A 19,944-nucleotide genomic window follows, 5' to 3' on the forward strand; every position below is an offset into this window, starting at 1 on the left:
CAGTTGATAGGTACTCCACGAAGCATGCTGAGGGACATGAGTGTCCTAGATGGAATTTGCCAATCCTGCTTAACAGGATAAATGTCTATGGGCCCAATATTGAACTGGACAAGGGTGACATGGTCTATACCTTGTGTTCAATATAGACATAAGGGCAAAGGGGTAATTATACACATAATTATTATCACAGGAGGTTTTGTTAGATCACATGACATTTTCGTGACTTGGGTAGCAATGATGTGTTGCTAGATACCGCTCACTGTTTATTATGTTAAATGCGTGATTTAATATAATTGCCAACGTCGCGAAAACCTATAGGGTCACACACAAAGGACGAATTGATAAGAGATAGAATAATTAAGGAACACCGTAAGGTACGGTGCACTTAAGTGGGAGACGAAATATGGTAAGGTACCAAATACTTAAGTGATTTTGGCATATTATGGGATATGGGCCAAAATGCACTTAAGTGGGCTTTTTGGCTTGAAGCCCACACAAGTGGTTCTATAAATAGAACCCCTTGGGTAGAAGCATTGTCACTCCATTCCACTCAGACAGAAATTCAAGTAGAGACTTGGAATTTTGTCTCCCTCTTTCTCTCACTCAAAGCCTTCATTCATAACAGCTAGCACTGCGATTGAAGGAATCCGTTCGTGTGGACTGAGTAGAGACGTTGTCATCATTCAACGTTCGTGATCGCCCCGTGGATTTGCTTCAAAGGATCCGATCATTATCAGAGATCTGCACCAAAGGTTTGAATCGCCACAAGAGGTAACGATTCTATCACTGATCATGCTCATTCGTAAGGATCACTAATGGAGAAAATTTTATATTCCGCTGCGCCTTGGATGGCTATTCTCCTTCAAATATCCAGATTTAAGATCAAACTTTGAAAATATACTTTTATTATGTAATATGTTTATCAAATCCTTTTTATTAGGTATGGGATACCTAATCCATTGTAATGCTTTATTTAAGGGTTTGTAATTTATTACTAACCGAGGACTTCCTCTTTCTAGCTCAGAAGCATTGGTAACATAGAAAACAGAGCAACTCCAAGGAGACTTACTGGACCTAATCAATCCCTTGTCTAAGAAATCTTTTATTTCTTTTTTACAATAGTCTAAATTTTGTTTATTCATTTGTATTGGTCTGGCTTTAGTGGGGATATTTGCTTCCTTAACGTCAGGTTCATAGGGTAATGAGATAGTATGCACTTTTCTTTTCCAGAAAGCATTAGGTTGTTCTGAGCAAAGATCTTTAATGAATTTATTTTGTATGCCTTTAATTTTGTCTTGAATACTTGGAGATTGCAGTTTATCTTCTATCTTTTTATAGTGTATTTCTTTATTAATGAAATTAATTTGTTTTGTTTTATCATTAATTTGATTAACAAAATGATATAACCTTACTCTGGACAGAGTTAAGATCTCTAGTCTTAGGTGGTTCTAAGAATTCAAATTTAATTTCACGCCCTAAAGCATTAGTGGTTATAGTTGCATTATTAACTGTGAAAGGGTAGAGTAAAACTAGAAAAGGGGTTCCTAGAATAATGGACTCATGAATATTTCTTACTAAAAGAAAAGAGGTTCTATAACAAATCTGATCTTTACAAATTTTAGCACTTGATAATTTGTAAGAAACTTATAATCTATTACCATTGGCTCCTCTTAAAGATTCTTTGGTTTTTTCATAATATTGGATTGGGATCAACCCTTCTTGGATGCAATTTAAATCTGCTCCTGAATCAATCAAAGCAATTAATTCATAAGTTTTATCTTTAACAATGAGATTTATTTTACTATACCATTTATGAGATATTAATTTTTCTATTTTGTTAATATACCCATCTTCATTATTCAAAATAATAGTTTCCTCATTATTTTTGGTTAAGCTAGATGGGGCTAAATTTTTATTGGATTGATTCTAAATAATCATGTTTCCTTGAAACTCTAAAAGTTTAATTTCTATCTCATCATCCCTGGTTTTTAGAATTCTAATTTCATTTTTTAAATTACTAATTTCTTCTTGTAAATCTTTAATAGAAACAGTTTTTTCAACCGGTTTCTTAAATAAATCCATAACATTTTTAAATTCTACTTTGTGAATATTTTTTTTTGGAAATATCATTTTCATCTATAATATTTTTAATTTGTCTCATGAAAGCATTCTTACTTTCTGAATTTTCCATTTTGTCTAATATTCCTATCAAAGTATTAGCTTGATTATTTGTTAAAACATTAATTATTTTGTTGCAATTGTCACAATTACAGAAATCTAGGCCTAAACATTCATCAGAATCATCATCCGTTTTTTTAGAATTGTCAATTTGATGTATTTCTTCGTAAGAAGATTCTTCAGATGTTGACGATCCTTCTTCCTCCGAGTTTAACAAGATGTTATTTAAAGTAGTTATTAAGCTTTCTTTTAACTCTTCTGAAATGTCTAAGTTACTCAGTTGATTAATTTTTTCTTGAACCTTACATTTATTAGCATAATGGCCAAAACAACCACACTTATAGCATTTAACATCTTTATCCTTGGGTTTAGATTTATTATTATATTTTCTGTAAGGTTTCTTACCATAATTTTTCTTGTAAGGTTTTTTATAAAATTCTGGCTTGTCTTTGTAAAATTGCTTCTTATGATAATGAAAGTTATTTCTTCCTTTATTAGCAAATTTTTTATTCTTGGGGTTACTCGGAGCTCTTAAAGGAGTAGCTCCATATTGCTCGCAAAATGATCCCATTTCACGCCTATTACTAGCCTTTTCATTCTTAATCTTATTTTGTAATTTATAATCTGTACAAATTTGTATACCAGTTTAAATTACATAATTAGATAATTCTCCAATGGTTAATGACTGATAGGGGATCGTTCCATTAAAGTTTTGCTTAATATTAATTTTTACCTTTTCTGCAAATAACCTAGGTAAACCACTAATAAATCTCTCTTTCCAATAATCTGCCGCACCATCCGACCTAAGGCATAGTTTAGATAAGAACATATCTCTATACCACCTATAATCAGACATGGTTGGACAATAAAGGTTTAGCAATTGCTCAGCTGCTCTTTGTTGGAGTTTAAGGGGTTCTCCTACAAAGAACTTAGTAATAGCATATAAGAGGGTTATAACACAAATCTCTTCGTTAGATTCTATTTTTACGGCTGAATCTATTTGGTATTTATCTTCTGAACTAAGGAGGTTGTCCCACCATCCTTTTAATTGTCCGGTAAATCCCATAACTAAAATCTCTTTAGTATGTTTATCCGTATTTCCTTTAAGTTTGAAGGCAGTAGCAGCCATGGTCATGTTTTGTATTGTATCCAAAACTTGTTGCTCAGACGCACCATCGATATTCCACTCGACAATGGATTCTCCTGAATTATTATTTTCTATAAAACTACTTCTTTCTTCAAATTGCACATCAGCAAATGAAGGCCTAGGATAATAGTTTCGGGTTTTAGGTCTTGGGGCTCTTCCGCCTAATTTGCTCACCATATATATATATATATATATATATATATATATATATATATATATATATATATATATATATATATATATATATATATATATATATATATATATATATGATGTGATCTATTTTTGTTTAGTGGTTAATAAATCTATATTTTAGATGGCATGCATGTACGTTATTTTAATAATGTGTTAACTTATTGACTATAATAATATCGCACTACGCCAAATAAGGGAAAAGAGGGCGCTTATTTTGGCCTATAACAGCGCTTTTAAGCGCCCTCTAATCTGGCGCTGGCATAGGTAAAGACAGCGCTTTGTTCTCCTGGAGAAAGCGCTGTCTAAAGTGGCCACATTATAGTGCGCTTTAAGAAAAAAGTGCCCTCTGGAGTGGTCCATACAGGGACACCTTAGAGGGCGCTTTCTGGAAAAAGCGCCCTCTAAAGTTGTCAGTGTAAAGTGTTTAGAGGGCGCTTTCAGGAAAAAGCGCCCTCTAAAGTTGTCATTGTAAAGTGTTTAGAGGGCGCTTTCAGGAAAAAGCGCCCTCTAAAGTTGTCAATGTAAAGTGTTTAGAGGGCGCTTTCAGGAAAAAGCGCCCTCTAAAGTTGTCAATGTAAAGTGTTTAGAGGGCGCTTTCTGGACAAAGCGCTCTCTAAAGTGTTAGTTATTTTAAAAAAAATTGTTTGAAAAACAGTGGATATATATATTTAATTGGTAACCTGTTCGCATGCTGCAAAAGTGTAAAATTCATATTGATTTCATCCTTTAATCCAATGTTATACACCATTAATCCATTGATATATACAACATGAATCCATTTATATACAACATTAATCCTCCATATATACAACATTAATATATGATTCTTTGATCAACAATATACAACAACATATTCTCAAAGTACTACAATTAAGAGAATAAAACATAGCAACCAACACCCAATGACCACTGTATCCAAAAGCTGTCTAGTAGTTCTAACCAATACTAAACAAAAACGCCCATCCACCCATGGTGGCAAACATGTTCTGTATATCCAAAAGCTGTCTAGTAGTTCTATCGCACATCCATACAAAATAAGGCTCAACCAAAACAACAGATGGCAGCATAAGTAGTCCCCTGCAAAAAGAACACGTCCAAATGCAAATAACACAGAACTGTCAAAAGGCGATTGAGCAACAAATAGTAAACAATGGCATAAAGTTAAATGACATAGCTAATATTACCTGAATTCCTGCATGGCTGTTAAGGTAAAAATCAAATTCCCTAGGGTGACAAATGTCGGTGTCTACCACGGTTTCTTTGACAATTTAGAACAACAAAATCAGCAAAAAGTGATAAATTCAAATGATAATATATACCAGCTGCGTTGAGAAATATATTGAAAAAACCTGGCATAATTTTTCCACTTCTATCGGTCTCTTTGGGGTTGACAGGAAAGAGACGGGTGTGATGTCTCTTTTGGACCACTACAAAAGTAACTTTAGGTAGATACCCATCCTCTATTGAGACACAAGCCTGATGAAAAAAAATTAAAAATTAAACGTAGAGAATTTAGTGGTGTATTTTATGAACGACAAAGTAACAAGAAATCAACTTTGAGAAGTCCTAAATTCTGCCTACAATACAGGGCTGCAAAGTTGATGCAACAAAAAACATATAACAATATATGGTAAGTACCTGTATCTCCGACCATATTTTTTCTTTGCCAACCTTCAAGTCCGGACTTCTCCAATTATCACATGTAATCGGAATATGTTGTCGAACAAGGAAACCAATGCAACTTGCCAACATTGAACCCTTATCTTTTGAAGATAGAATTGATATATGTTTAGATGGACATGTTCCATTGTCGTAGAGGGATACTTTCAAATATCCAGCATCATCATCTACGCGAATGAGGCTTGACGATAATAGAGCATCTCCATCTAAACAAATATCAATTGATACTTTCGAGCATCCCTTGCCCCTTGCACGATGATTGACTTCATAATAGCCATTTTACCTGTAAAAAAGAAAACAATTAAAATCAGATGACAAATGTAAAAACAATTAAAATCATAAAAGTCATTTTACCTGTAATAAAGAAAACAATTAAAATCATTTGACCTGTACCTTTTTCACTAAGTTCTCTTTCTTTTCTTGGTTGGAATATGTTCTACATGTCTCTTAACAACACGGACGGTTGGATTGATCCAAATACCCTCATTATGATCATTTCTAATATATGAATCATTTGATATATTATTCTCATCTTGATCATTTCTGGTAAACGATTCAATCTCAACATCAATATCACCTTGATCTCCAGTGTTTTCATCAATTACTTTGTTGGAAAAAAGAACTATAGACCATTTCGTACTTTTCGGATCATTGACATAGAACACTTGTCTAGCTTGAGAGTCTAGAATAAAAGACTCATCTTTGTATCCCACCCTATTAAGATCCACTTGCAAAAATCCTGACTTATCCATTCGAATGCCGTTATTATTTTCAACCCACTTGCAACCAAATATAGGAATCTGAAACTTCTCATAATCAAACACCCAAATGCGCTCGATAACACCAAAATACGACAGATTTGCAAATTCTCGTACTATCCCCCGGTTCAACATTCTCGTTACTTTTCTCACCATGCAAATTCCAACATGTATAACTTCGATCAATTCCATGCCTCATTAGATGCGATGTCAACTGAACTGCGTCAACCCGTTTCCCATAACAACAACCCAAGCAAGGACATATCATTCTACTGAGGTCTTCGGCGTGCGCAACGGCAAACTTAACGAATTCTAATACCCCATTCTCGTACTCTCTCGACAATCGATTGGAAGACATCCATGTATTATCCATTACTAATTAGAATAAACAAAAAACAATTTCAGAAGAGTTCAAACACATTCGGACCTAGGTTTCTAATGATACTGGTGTTGACACAAAACAGATATTCATAGGTCGTATAACCCTAACTACTGGGTAATGTAGTCCCATTGCATGCGCTATCATGGTCACTAAAAACCAACCGTCAATTGCCTAATAAACCCAAACAAACGTAGGGCTTGAAATTTAACGCATGCGCTATCAAATTTAAAATGACTATGAATATTGAAACTTTACAGGTTGAAACAAACGTAGCATAGACAACAATAACATAAAACTGAAATGGGGCAAAGCTAAAACAAAGCAAGAAATAGGGCAAAGCTAAAACGAAACAAACGTACCTTTGGTGCCAGAAGGAGGAAACGTCGTAGATCTAACAGAGGTGGAAGGAGAACGCCTTAGAACCCTAACGTGAAAAAGAACGAAAATAACAGAGAGTGAAATAACAAAACGCGCAGTATGTTATAATTTTAATGTTTACTAAAGGGGACCTTAGAGGGCGCTTGTGGAAAAAAAGCGCCCTCTAAGGTGCGCTGTCTATTGCTCATTATTTTTTCGCTTCACTTTAGAGGGCGCTTTTGTAATAAAGCGCCCTCTAAAGTGCGCTGTTGTACATGGACTTAGAGAGCGCTTTCTTAGAAGCGCCCTCTAAGGGTATCCTTAGAGGGCGCTTTCATAAACGCGCCCTCTATTGTTGTCCCTCCATTTCCTCATTATTTTTTGCTTCACTTTAGAGGGCGCTTTGTTACAAAAGCGCTCTCTAAAGTGCGCTGTTGTACATGGACTTAGAGAGCGCTTTCTTAGAAGCGCCCTCTAAGGGTATCCTTAGAGGGCGCTTTCATAAACGCGCCCTCTATTGGTGTCCTTCCATTTCCTCATTATTTTTTTGCTTCACTTTAGAGGGCGCTTTGTTTCAAAAGCGCCCTCTAAAGTGCGCTGTCTATTCCTCCTTATTTTTCTCTTCACTTTAGAGTGCGCTTCTTTAAGAAAGCGCCCTCTAAGGTGCGCTGTCTATTCCAGTTTTTGGTGTAGTGTCGGTTTACATTTTTAAGAATATTTTATTTATATATGTTAAGATTTATTTTTTCTTAATGAATAATAAATCTTTATTTTAGGTTATGTGAACATGTGTTTTTATACTCTGATGTTAATATTTTTATCCTTTTATTTTGAGAAAATTGGGAGTCTAATTTGTATATTTTCGGCAAAAGAATGGTACATCTGTATTTTCTAATTTTTAATTTCTTCTTTAGTTTAGTTTTGCATGGTGGTGAATCATGGAAGTTGACCCCTTACAAATCAACATTTTAGGTACAAGAAATTTTAAGATATAAAGTGAGTTTGGTGTGAAGTTATTTATAGGTGGCCGCTGGAATAAAAAAATCGGGTTTTATTGGAATTGTAATGTAATGAATATTATAACTCTTTAGATATTTCAATTTTAAAAAAAAGTCGCATATTTTAAAACTAAATATGAATTTTAAAATAAATATATCTTTAAAAATAATATGCTGGACCAAAATCCAGGGCGTTGCAATATGGTATAAGAGCCATAATCGTCGGATAAATATTTTTGGTGTGGGAGGATTTCGTATTTCGCTGGTCTTTGATTGACGCGTGAGCATTTTGATTTATTTGTGGTTGGAGTTGCTATTTTTTCCATCCTTATTATATCTACTTTATTAGTAGAAAAATATAACCACATTAAAGCATGTTATAAGTTAGGAAATTATTTAGTTGATTTCAATGTTGAATATATGCTATGAGTAAACATGAAAAGAAAAACAAATTCGTGTGTGATATAAGAACTTTGATTCGCAAACATGTTGCTATGATTAATTGTGCAAACTTTTATATAGATGTTGTCTCTTATGGTTGTGATTGTTTGTAATTCATGTAAGTTAATGAGAGTGTTCATAAAAAAAATAAACTTAATCTCACAAACATTTTTATGAAATTGGATAGTGTCGTGTATTTCCTGTGAATAACAAAATAATATTTATAGTGTGTGATAACCAATATTTTTAAAATTAGAGATGATTTTCATGATGATATATACACCTATAAATTATTTTTGTAGAATTAGTATATTAATTTGATTTTTAGATTAGCTTTACTATTAGAATTTGAATTTTCATTGTCAATCACTAAATGTATTTTCTGTGAAATTTGTTTTGCTACTGTATGTCATTAAATGTTATTTTATGCATAATCTTTTGTCCGTCACTGAAATTTATTTTCTACATAATCTAAAATCGTTTGTCTACCACTAGAAGTTATTTTCTACCTTATCTATTTTCTACTGTTTGTCACTAAATTTTTTTCGGCACTATCTTTTTGTTACTGTTTGTCACTAAAAGAAGTGCTATTTTCTGTTAATATATGTAACTTTGTTGTATTAAATTTTTATTGTTTATGTGTGTTGTAGTTTCTTTTATTGTTATTTATATATTGAAATTCTCTATTCTATTAATGAGGTTGATATTAAATAATATTTTTTTAAAAAGAAAAACATTTATGATTTGAGATAATTAAAATAATTTTGTTTTATGTTAAATTAAGTTACGTATTAATTGATTGAAATAAAGTGAAAATATTATGATATGGTGCAATTGAGGGTTGTGGATTGATGTTATTAAGTGTGTTTAAGAAAAATATTTCTAAATATGAAATGAGGTATGAGTGCATGCACCCTATATCCTGTGCATCTTTTTTTTTCTTGATTGTGTGATTCCTTGATGTTACTCCTTAATTGTTTTAATATATGGTTATTTGAAATCACATGAAACTTCTAGAACATCCAGAGTCAAGACTATTTATAAAATCTTTTTCGACTTAACTAGGTCGTAGGATATAGATGACTCAACATCCATCATTCAGAGATGGTGTGTGTTTTTGGCACAAGTAAGTGAAGTATTTATATTAGTTATCATATGTCGTGTTATTCTAAGGGAGAACGTGAATCAAATGTGTCAAGGATTAATGAAAAATTCAACGGATTCTAAGTGCAAGTTATAGCAAATATTATGACTATTTGGGTAGGATTGTATGTACCACAAATATGATTTCTCACTAACTAAGGACAAATTAAGGACCTGGCCCTCCTCAATTTCTTGTTAATAGTATACATAAATCTTTAGGATTGGAAGGGAAAGGTTTCACTAATAGTCAGGGTGAGTGAAGTTAATTAGACATCTTAAGAGAAGGAGGATGCGATAAACGATTTGATTTAACTATTACCTTCTAGTTTGTTTTTTAAATGACTTATTTATATACTCTATTTTCAATTTTATAATGTGATTTTATGCGATTGTTGTATAAATATTCTTGTCATCTTTTATAAAGTAATTTTATTTTACTGTAATTTTGTTTAAAGAATTTATTTATCTTTCCATGTAATAATAAACTTTATCAAACTATTTTATGCTATGTTGACTATCTCATATAAATTTGTTTTCAAAATCTTACTAAATAATGACCATATTTATTGGAGATTAGCATGCGAAATGGAAGCGTGACATTCCATTATTTTCATTTGTTGTTATAAACTTAAGTGAATAGTTTACATAATTTTTATACCTTCTAAAAAGAATTTATTAAAACATTCAGTTGTGAATTTAAATAATAAGAATTAAACTGTTTTACGTAAGATGTATTTGAATTTTTTTTTTTATTTGTTGCAACCTAATTTCGTGGACAAAACTACTTATGTATGTTTCAATAAGGTAACACCCAAGACTTATCTTTTATTAGTAACTATTTTATTTATGCATTATAATATTTTAATTTTGTATCATATAAAAATTGATTTTATTATCGTTTGATTTTATTTAATGATGGAGTTATATTCTAATATTTCATACTTTTTAATTTCGAAGACGAAACTATTTTAAGGAGGTAAGAATGTATTTATTCTTTTACTAATTTTTATCACTTACTGAATAGTTTATTTTATGTCTATAATTATATTTTAATTATTTATTATAATTTGCCTATTTAGTTATTTGTTTTATAAATAATTATTTGATAACTTAGTACTATTAAAGTTAATTTTCTTATATTTTATACTTGCTATGTTTTTGTTAATTTTATAAATATATTTATTATATTTAATAACTACGATTAAGAGTTATTATTATATTTGTTATTTTATTATTTTAATAATTCTGTAAATATAAAGCATTTTAATGTGAGTATTTAAAAACATATATTTTAATTAATAACAAGAAAAATAAATAAGTAAACATGTATTTATATGCATTGGACTATGTGTTAGAAATAAAGAAGGTGAGAAAGAGTAAATAATGGTATAGAATTAATGGTTATATGTTGCATACATTAATTTTACACACACACATCATACTAATATGATTATATACTGCATACACATATATACAACAACACTCTCACATATGTCTAAAGTTTAAATCAGAAGCTTTGACATACTGACTATATCGACATGTTGATTCGATTGACCTATAAGTGGATTCAAGGTCAATAATGGTTGGGAGGAGTCTCAAGAACATATCCACAAAATCAAGATCACTCTATCTTCCAAACATGTTCAGAATCTTGAAATATCATATAGCAATCCTTCGACACAATATGTCTAATCAAGTAAAAATGTTAACCAACCTTTTGGTGGAAGTTTTCAACATCTCTTTTCTCTCCTCTCTATATAAGGAGTTGCAGATCTGAAGAAGAAGACTAACACCAAGCAATACACCATACCACAAGACTCCGAAACTTGACAATCAAAGACAAGTTACTTTGTCAATATTATTACTTAAAACATATTAATACTTGTGTAGATTTTAGAAGTTCTTACGTCTTAGAGTCTTTCAAAGCTATATTTTGTCTACACCTCTAATTGTCTATCAAGTGTAGTTGTTACCCAAATCTCTTAATAATTTGTTATAGAGTCAGAAGTCTCTTTCTTAGTTCTTGAGCATTCGTAGTCATCAAAATTAGGTAACTTGTAGTAAGATCCCCCTCATTATACAATATAATCATTCTTTCCCCGAAACTTAACATTTTAGAAGCAACCTTTTCCATACTTTACCTCGCCTTGAAATACCCTCTAGACAATATACAAGTTGAGATTATAAAAGAAGATCAAGAGATAGTCGGGAAATGTTATCGAGATAGCCTCAAGATAAAAAAAAAGGTAGTAATTACTAGAAATCCTTCATTAATACCAAGCAGACATGGAATCAAATTCATAGATTTAGACCTAAGGGAAGAGTATATAAAAGACCGACTAGTCCCCACCGAGAACCTCAAAGAAGTTCAAATTAGGAACCAAATCTTCTAAACCAAGAAACTTGGTACCTTTTTGACATAAACTAAGGAGGAAAAAATAGGTCTCATACAACATAAGATCATGGATATATCCTCCCAAATCCCTTATGATATACTCAGAATAGATGTAGATATAGTTTTTCATCGCGTCGCCCTAAACATTTCCATGAATCTCGTTTTTGTGATGACTTAGAAGAGATCCTATAAATTGTTAGGAGATAGGACTGTTGCGTTAGCAGAAAAAGTAAATTTTATGGAACTTTGTTTTCCAAATCATAGAACATGTTTTTGATGATGATAACTATTAACGATGAACATTCATTTAATAATTGACAATTAATAATTTAATGATGACAACAACTAAAGTCAAGCATAAAACGGTTAAAGATGCAAACCAGATTATTAGGGTCTGATGGACTTGACTCTCCTGATAATGGAAACCAAATGGAATATAAGTCAATCCTCATCTCAAGCTCAAGCAAGTGCCTACAAGGATTAAATCATTTGATAAGTCTTGAAATATATGGAAATCTACCTCAGCACGTCTAAATGAATACATTTGTAAAAGGATAAAGGCATTCTCGTAAAAGTGCATGGTTAATCACACACACATAAATAGTTTTCTCACATATTTTTCTCAAGAAAAAATTTCAAAACTTTTTTCGAAGTCGTGTCAGTCAAGTTAGGAATTGTCATAAAAGATATGGGAAAGTATTTGCCCTTGTCAATCGATTGACACCTCATGACAATCGATTGGAGAAGTTCTAAAATGTGTCGTAATCAATTAGAACAACGCCTTATGACTAATAAGGTCTAAATATATTTTATTACCATTTTGATCTCACTAATAGCTTAGCCCATGCCTACAAATTGATTTGAGCTTGGTGCCAATCGATTCTAAACCGAAAAGTTTTTCAAAACTATGTTTTTCTGAAACATACAATTCACATTCTCTTGTGTGCGAAGTCACGTGTCCAATAAGTTTTACAATTATCATATCCATAGCGACTTGAAGCTTTACATACATGGTTGTTGTGATTTGTATCTTAAGCATGATAAGGGTTTTGTGTTTGTTGTGACGCAGGAAAAGTAAACGACAAGAAAATAAATAACGTAAAGTAAAATTGGAGATGTCGGTTTTAATAGTGAGAATGCTTGCTAGGGGTAGATTTAATCATTATGTATCTATCATGCACATCCATAGGTTGGTAATACACTTCTCTACTTAACATATAATACTACCACATGTTACTATCATTCGTATCTATTTTCAGTCTTCGCGCTGTTAGAATAATACATTATCTAATAAAACGATATACATTACTATTAACCAACATAAATCATTAAGTCCCAACAATTGTAAAGGAGAGAAACACCACACTAATCCTCCCATAATGCGTGTGGATAATGAGTCTATACATATGTTTAGGATTAGTACTCAATAGGTGATTATCTTGGATCTAATAACGACAAACACCTATCAATGTCATGTCACATCATGAAAACATATTTAGGTTGCAAAGCTAAAACAAGTATTAAGATTAAAGAGTCACAAGTATTACAACATGAGTAGATTTCCATAGAACACCATGACCTATTTAGCACATGAATAAAATTACTATATCTAACCCCAATAATAGAAATTTTAGCTATGTATACATATGGCTAGTGTAACAACGAGTCCTTCTTGAGATGCCGACTTTGGAAACTGCCCTTTCACCTAAGCAACATTTTTGCCTTCAAACTTCCTTTCTTATCCTACTCTAACTTTGTACTCCTCCGATCCACCGAAACTCCTTTTCCAATGAAAGAAAAACCTTTCCTTATAGGAAAATTTTTGATCCTCGAGATGGGCGCATCGTCCTCTTGCCTAATGCGCCTACCATGCTCTAACACCCTGACCAACCTGTTATCTTCTTCAACAAGCAATTATTTCATGTCTTCCATGTGTCCTTGGTCGCCTTTGCTCACCCAGCACAACACCATCTCGACTAGCACGCTAACCCATAATTCACCATAAATTACTCGCACCAGATGCTACCACCTAACCCTACATTTCACCTAGCACGCCATTAGATGTAGCCCTTTGAGCCTTGATTCTTTAAGTTTTTCTTTTTTTTATTTTATTCGTGTTGGTTTGTGGTTTTCTAGTTCTTTTCACCTCTTTTTGATAAATGCATACAAGAAAAGTGTAAACAGATATTTCTTTACTTTTCATAGTTGATTACAAATTATGAAAAGAATACTTCCTTATAATAAGAATGGAATAGAAAGTCATATGAAACTAAGATCCGATAGAAAATTTGTGTCTTAATTAAGAAACCGACTACGATTATTATCTTATTCCACACCATTTCTATTTTTCAAATAAAAAAGTATTTAAGATAAAGCTTAGATGAAGATGGATTGTTGTAGTTAACACTATAACTATTATTGTAGACATATTAAATAAGGCGCGACAATTAAACACTTAAAATTAAAATACAAGAAAGTGACACAATTAACCAAATATAGATAACACATCCCATAAAAAATAGAAATTACAAAATTTATGATATGAAAAACAAGGCATAAGCAATGCCTAAAGATACAAAGATTACACCAAAGAACAGAACATAAATAAGATGCCTGCTAAAGCAAATGAAAACTGCAGAAGTGTGATGCTTTATTCCATTTATTTCTTTCATGTGCATCACTCTTTGCACTACTAGAAGTGTGATGCTTTATCCCTTAAATTACAGCGTCACTAGTAATATAGTTACCATCCACACGAAGATCAAAGCCAGTGACAAAATCAGAATCATTAGATGCCAAAAACAACACAGCATCTGCCACATGATTAGTCCTTAGAACCACTCCTTTCAACATCGAGAATTTTGAAAAAATCTCTTCCACTGTCTTTGCATCTGCATCTAGCAATTTCTCGGTTAATGGTGTTGCTAATCCATTTGGCGACACTGAGTTCACTCTTATACCATATTTTGCAAGTTGGACACTCGCTGAGCGCATTAACCCTAATACCGCATGCTTTGACATCGAGTAATCTGTCCCTATCGTGACACCGTAGCTAGCAGAAATGCTCGCCGTGCAGACAATGCTACCCCTCACCTTACCATCCACCATGGCACGTGCGGCGTGTTTTACGCACAATGCAGTTCCTATAGCATTAGTTGCAAAGACGCCGTTAGCTTGAGAAACGTCGAGTTCCAACAAGGTTTGATCACTTGGACTTATAATCCCAGCATTGCAGTGTATAATATCTATCTGTAGTAAAATTCAACATACGTCAATAATATCTATTGGTATAATATCCATAGTGTTTATAAAAGATTATACTTACTTGTCCATAAGTATCGACGGTTGATTGAACGAGATTTTTGACATCATCTTCAATTCTAATATCACAATGAATAAAGGTGCATCTATCTGTGCCAATAGATTCAGCCACTTGAATTCCCAGCTCGTCTTGAATATCAGCAATCACCACCATATGTGCAGCTTGATTGGCAAAGAGATGCGCCGTCTCTTTGCCGATACCGCTGGCACCTCCGGTGACGATGGCTACTTTGCCGGCTAACCTAAGACCGGTTTTGGTTGATGAAGATTCTGCCATTTTTGTATGTATGGAAAATGATTTGTTTATTGATGTACAGAAAATGGATCCTTACTATCCTTTTATATTGATTGGGTCTACGAGACGTGATCGAATATGATACTAAGTCATGTTGATCTTTTCATATTGGGTGGACCGTCAACCGCGACTCTCATGAATCAAACATTAGTTTCAACACCAAAAATAGTAGCCCGCCAAATTGATTTAAATTGTCAACAAAAGTGGGCACCACAAAATAAAGACATCCATATCCATGACCATGAATCAGTTATTGAAAAGTTGTTTTTAGTTGAATGTTTTCATTGAATATTTTTAATGACAGTTTGATCTGATGTCGTCATTGCGGGTTCAGAACCTTCCAAAATGTATTAAGTAGTAACATTGCTTTCTTGATAGACGCGGTGTCATGGAGAAGAATAAGAGATGTCAAACAATTTTTTTGGAAAATTTCTTTTCTTAAATTTGATATTCAAAATCAATTGAATTTAAATTAAAATAGACACAAAAAATACCGTTCATATTTTTATCCGTCTGCGCATTAAAAAAAACGGACAGATGAGCACGTGGACGCTAGTATTAATTAAACACACCTGTACTTTTTGACCAATACAGCGGAGTCTCTGTAAAACTAACCTAGGTCACACCTTCTTCATCAGCATCACCCTACACGTTGTTACCCTTCACTCTTACACCCAAATATTTTCAACCATGGTTAACAGGAGAGTTTCATCCCCTACGGTAGAAGATACCATCAATACCGGTGATGCCCACAACATCAAACAACGCCAGCAAGAGTCCAATCCCCTTGAGGAGATGGAACTATTGGATCCATAGCCACTCTCCGGTGATATATGTGAGTTCGATTTTGCTATTGGAATTGTTAGTAAAAGTTATTTTGATTATGAAATAATTAACATTATGTGTAATTATATTTTTACGGTATGTTTACCTAAGTGGTGTGATTACGTATCGTAAATGTTTGTATGTGGTTGATTGTTGTCTGAGTAGTGTTTGCTTGTTGCCTGAGTGTTGTTTGCCTAAAAGGTAACATTTATTATTAAAAACTTATTATTTTAGTCATGTGCATGATGATATGTTGTTATTTAGATGGTATATTGCCTAATTATCAGGATTTTTCTAAGTGACGTGCTTGCATTTTATCATCGTCATGTCATGGCATATGCATTTTTGTGTGGTGCCTTAGTGGCTGGTTACTTTTCCCATTTGTATGGAATAATTTCTATGCGGTGCCTTAATTACAGGCTGATTATATCCGGATCATATAGTGTTAAGAGCATGCATATATAAAACTAGTAGAAATCTAGTAAAAGATAATGTAAGTCAATAATCACCATCAACCGGGCTCTAATACCAGAGAGCGGTAGGGGCCTCTAAAATAATAATAATAGTAATAATAATACTAATAATGATAATCATAATGGTGGAAATATTAGTAAAGATAAAGAATTTATTGATAAAATAAATTGTAAGAGTAAAATAATATGCGGAAGACATGGAAGACATGTTGAAAATATTAAAAGACTTGCTTTTATTTATGAAAATACTTACAAAGGATGGCAATCAAGAATTCCAAGTTTTAAGACTGAAAACTCGAATGCCTTTCATAACACACAAATGATCCTTTTATAGGCAAGGATCCACGCGGACTTCAAACTAAATTAAACTAAGCATAAAAGTAATGACCCATATGGTCTGAATAATTGAAATAAAACAAAAAACTTTAATAAAGTAGAGTCAATAATTCAAAAGTAATTCTGAGTGGAAGGTAATTGAGGCCAACAAAGGGGGTCGTTGTTGTCTTTAACTTCTTATCTTCACCATAATTGATTTTATCTTCAAAATACTTTTGACAAGAGGAATCTTCAAAATCTTATCTTCATCATAATTGAACTTATCTTCAACATAATTTAGAGATCTATGATTCCATAACAATCATCTTCATTATTATTTTCAGAAGTGCTAGAAGCACTATCACTTTCAGATAAAGCAGTCATAGCTTCTTTAATTCTATTCAAGAATTCCTTATGGCTGGAAGTAGCAGATAAAGAGGCAAGTAATTTTGATTTATCTAACAAGAACGATGTATCTTCTGGAGAAATGGTCTTTTTTTTTGCAAAGACCCGTATGAGACTTGAACCAAGAATCTAATCTTGATGGAGAAAGCAAATCTGGATTAAACTTTGACTACCATTTAATAGAAAATTTCTTGACTAATTGATTAGAAGAGGACCCTTCCCATAATGGATCAGTTGAAAAGGTCCAAGATGAAATCCATGTAATTCCAAAAACAACACAAAAACATAATAAAGACTTGTAATCATGACAGGTAGTTTTTGTTGTAAAATTGTTAAAGGCCTTTGAGGCATAATCAGGAAATATTTCTAAAATTGGCCCAACAATTATGAATCACTGGATAAACCAATTAGGAAAGCTAAGTCAAATATCCTTGTTGAACCATATAAACCAAGTGTGGTTGAAAGGTTCGACCGACAAAAAATTGAACCAAGCATCCATGTAATCAAAGTACGAATAGTATTGTGGAGTAAATGCTTTGGAAAAAGATTTTAATTCTGATGGAGGTTGTCGCACCTCGAAAAAATGGGGATACGACTTTAAGCGAAGCGCGATCGCACGCTCGCATTGATGGACTGAACAAAGTCGCCATCGAACTTTATTTATTCCTAAAAAGGAAAGGGGAAATATCGATAAAACCTAAGACAAAACGATAATGATTATGGTCGTCGCAACCAATATCAGGGTTCGGGAGTCGGTTACGCAAGGGGAAGGTATTAGCACCCCTCACGTCCGTTGTATTCAACGGGAACCGTTTAATTAGTTTCGTTTTGAATGTTAGCTTATGTTAGTCTTCTCAAGTTATAATGAGGGAGAGAAAGAATAGAAGAGAGAAGAAATGTTTTTGGATTTTTTGACGAAGGACTAAACCTAAGTTTTTTATTAGTGGGCCTGACAAGATTTACAAATCCTGCTCCTACGTATCTCAATAGAGAAGTCAAGGCTTACGTAGTTCTGGATAGAAAAATGTTTGTTTTTTGGTCGATTTTAGAGAAAGTTATACTGTATTAATCGATGAAAAACATTGTTTTATCCAAAACAGATGAGGAGTGGACGCATACCACACATCGAACGGATTTATAAATCTACATTCGGAAAAGCGTCACTTATCTCGACTCAACAATCGTGGCCGAAATATTGTTTTGCATCACCTTAAGACAATATATCTTTCGTTTATGAAAAAGGTTTTTGATTAGTCGCACGGCGGCGAGGAAAGAGTTTGATTGGTTGGATGTATTTTGAGTGATGGCGAGAACTTGGATGAGCGAGATATCCATCTCGAATCCTAGTCTCAGGAGTGCACGGTATACACCATGTTCCATTTCCATCTTTTTTGGCAAAAGTGTTTAATAAAGATTAAGTGTTTTGAATTTGATTGAGAAAAGGGTTTGAAGAAACCGCGTTGGCAATTTTAGTCGATGGCGAGAGCTAAGATAGGCAAGGCATCCACCTTGAATCTTAATCTCAGGAGTGCACGGTATACACCATATTCCATTTCCACCTTTATTGAAAAAGTGTTAAGGTAGGAATTAAGTATATTTTTTTGGAAGATGAATATTTGATGAGAACGAGACATGAGCCTCGGGATCAATCACTCGGGGCTCCACTGGAATGCTAGATTCCAATGGTCCTTTTTCATTCGTACTATTTAGAAAAAAAGTATTTAATGGACAACGAACACTTGATAAGAATCAAATGTTCAAAGGGTTACGCCAGAATGCTTGATCCCAACGGCCCTTTTCTTTCGAGTTTATTTAGAAAAAAGTTTGGATATTGTATTTGATTTAAGAAATATCTCTCAATATGTGATCAAGGATGGATTCACATAAATGATTTGAGACAGTTTGACTTGGTTACAAAAAAATTATTTGAAGTCGAAATTGAAATGGTTTAATGGAAAATGAAAACTCAATAAGAACAAGACATGTGCTTTTGGACTCAATTGTTCAAGGGTTACACTGGAACGCTAGATTCCAACGGTCCTTTTCTTTCGAGTTTGTTTAAGAAAAGATTTTTGTAAGTTATGTTAAGAAATTATAAAAGATATAAATAACTAGCCTATTATAAAAAATAAAACAAATAGAAAAAAGACAATTGAATATTGCACTTGGTTTAAGAGAGGTCAATTGGTATCTGATCAAGGTTTAATTCAAATAAATTGAGACAAGATTTAAATTGAAATTGGAATGGTTTAAAATGAATTGAATTTAGACATGATTTAAATTGAAATTGAAATGGTTTTAAAATGAATTGAATTTAGACATGATTTAAATTGAAATTGAAATGGTTTTTAAATGAATTGAATTTAGACATGCTTTAAATTGAAATTGAAATGGTTTTAAAATTAATTGAATTTTAAAATACATTAAAATTGAAAAAATGCTTTAATTTATGATCAAAATGAAACAATGATCTTAATTACTCATCTTGGAGATTAATAATTAGTTATATGAATTAAATAACCTAATTAAATTTTTTTATAAATTGGAATGGTTTAAAAGGTTGGATTTTTTCAGTAAAATCACCATTAGGCATATCAATCAGCATACTCACACTATGACAAATAGCAACACACACA

At 32.6% G+C, this 19,944-nt stretch overlaps 1 protein-coding gene across 1 annotated transcript; it reads right to left on the reverse strand.

The window, feature by feature from the left end:
• Window positions 1–14,291: 14,291 nt before the first annotated feature.
• LOC127124405 ((+)-cis,trans-nepetalactol synthase NEPS2) lies at window positions 14,292–15,306 on the reverse strand. Its single transcript, XM_051054157.1, has 2 exons — window positions 15,000–15,306; window positions 14,292–14,923 (listed from the first exon to the last, which is right to left on the reverse strand). The coding sequence occupies exons 1-2, from the start codon at window positions 15,270–15,272 to the stop codon at window positions 14,390–14,392; spliced, it is 807 nt and encodes a 268-aa protein (XP_050910114.1). The 5' UTR covers window positions 15,273–15,306; the 3' UTR covers window positions 14,292–14,389.
• Window positions 15,307–19,944: the final 4,638 nt, after the last annotated feature.

The sequence above is a fragment of the Lathyrus oleraceus genome, chromosome 1 (assembly GCF_024323335.1).
Source record: "Lathyrus oleraceus cultivar Zhongwan6 chromosome 1, CAAS_Psat_ZW6_1.0, whole genome shotgun sequence".
In the NCBI taxonomy this organism is placed as follows: Eukaryota; Viridiplantae; Streptophyta; class Magnoliopsida; order Fabales; family Fabaceae; genus Lathyrus; species Lathyrus oleraceus.

What these genes read in the sequence shown, in the direction of transcription:
- LOC127124405 (XM_051054157.1), bottom strand. Translation starts at nt 15,272, where the DNA reads ATGGCAGAATCTTCATCAACCAAAACCGGTCTTAGGTTAGCCGGCAAA. An exon ending in CCGTCGATACTTATGGACAA is followed by an intron (nt 14,924 to 14,999) that starts GTAAGTATAATC and finishes ATTTTACTACAG; the next exon opens with ATAGATATTATACACTGCAA.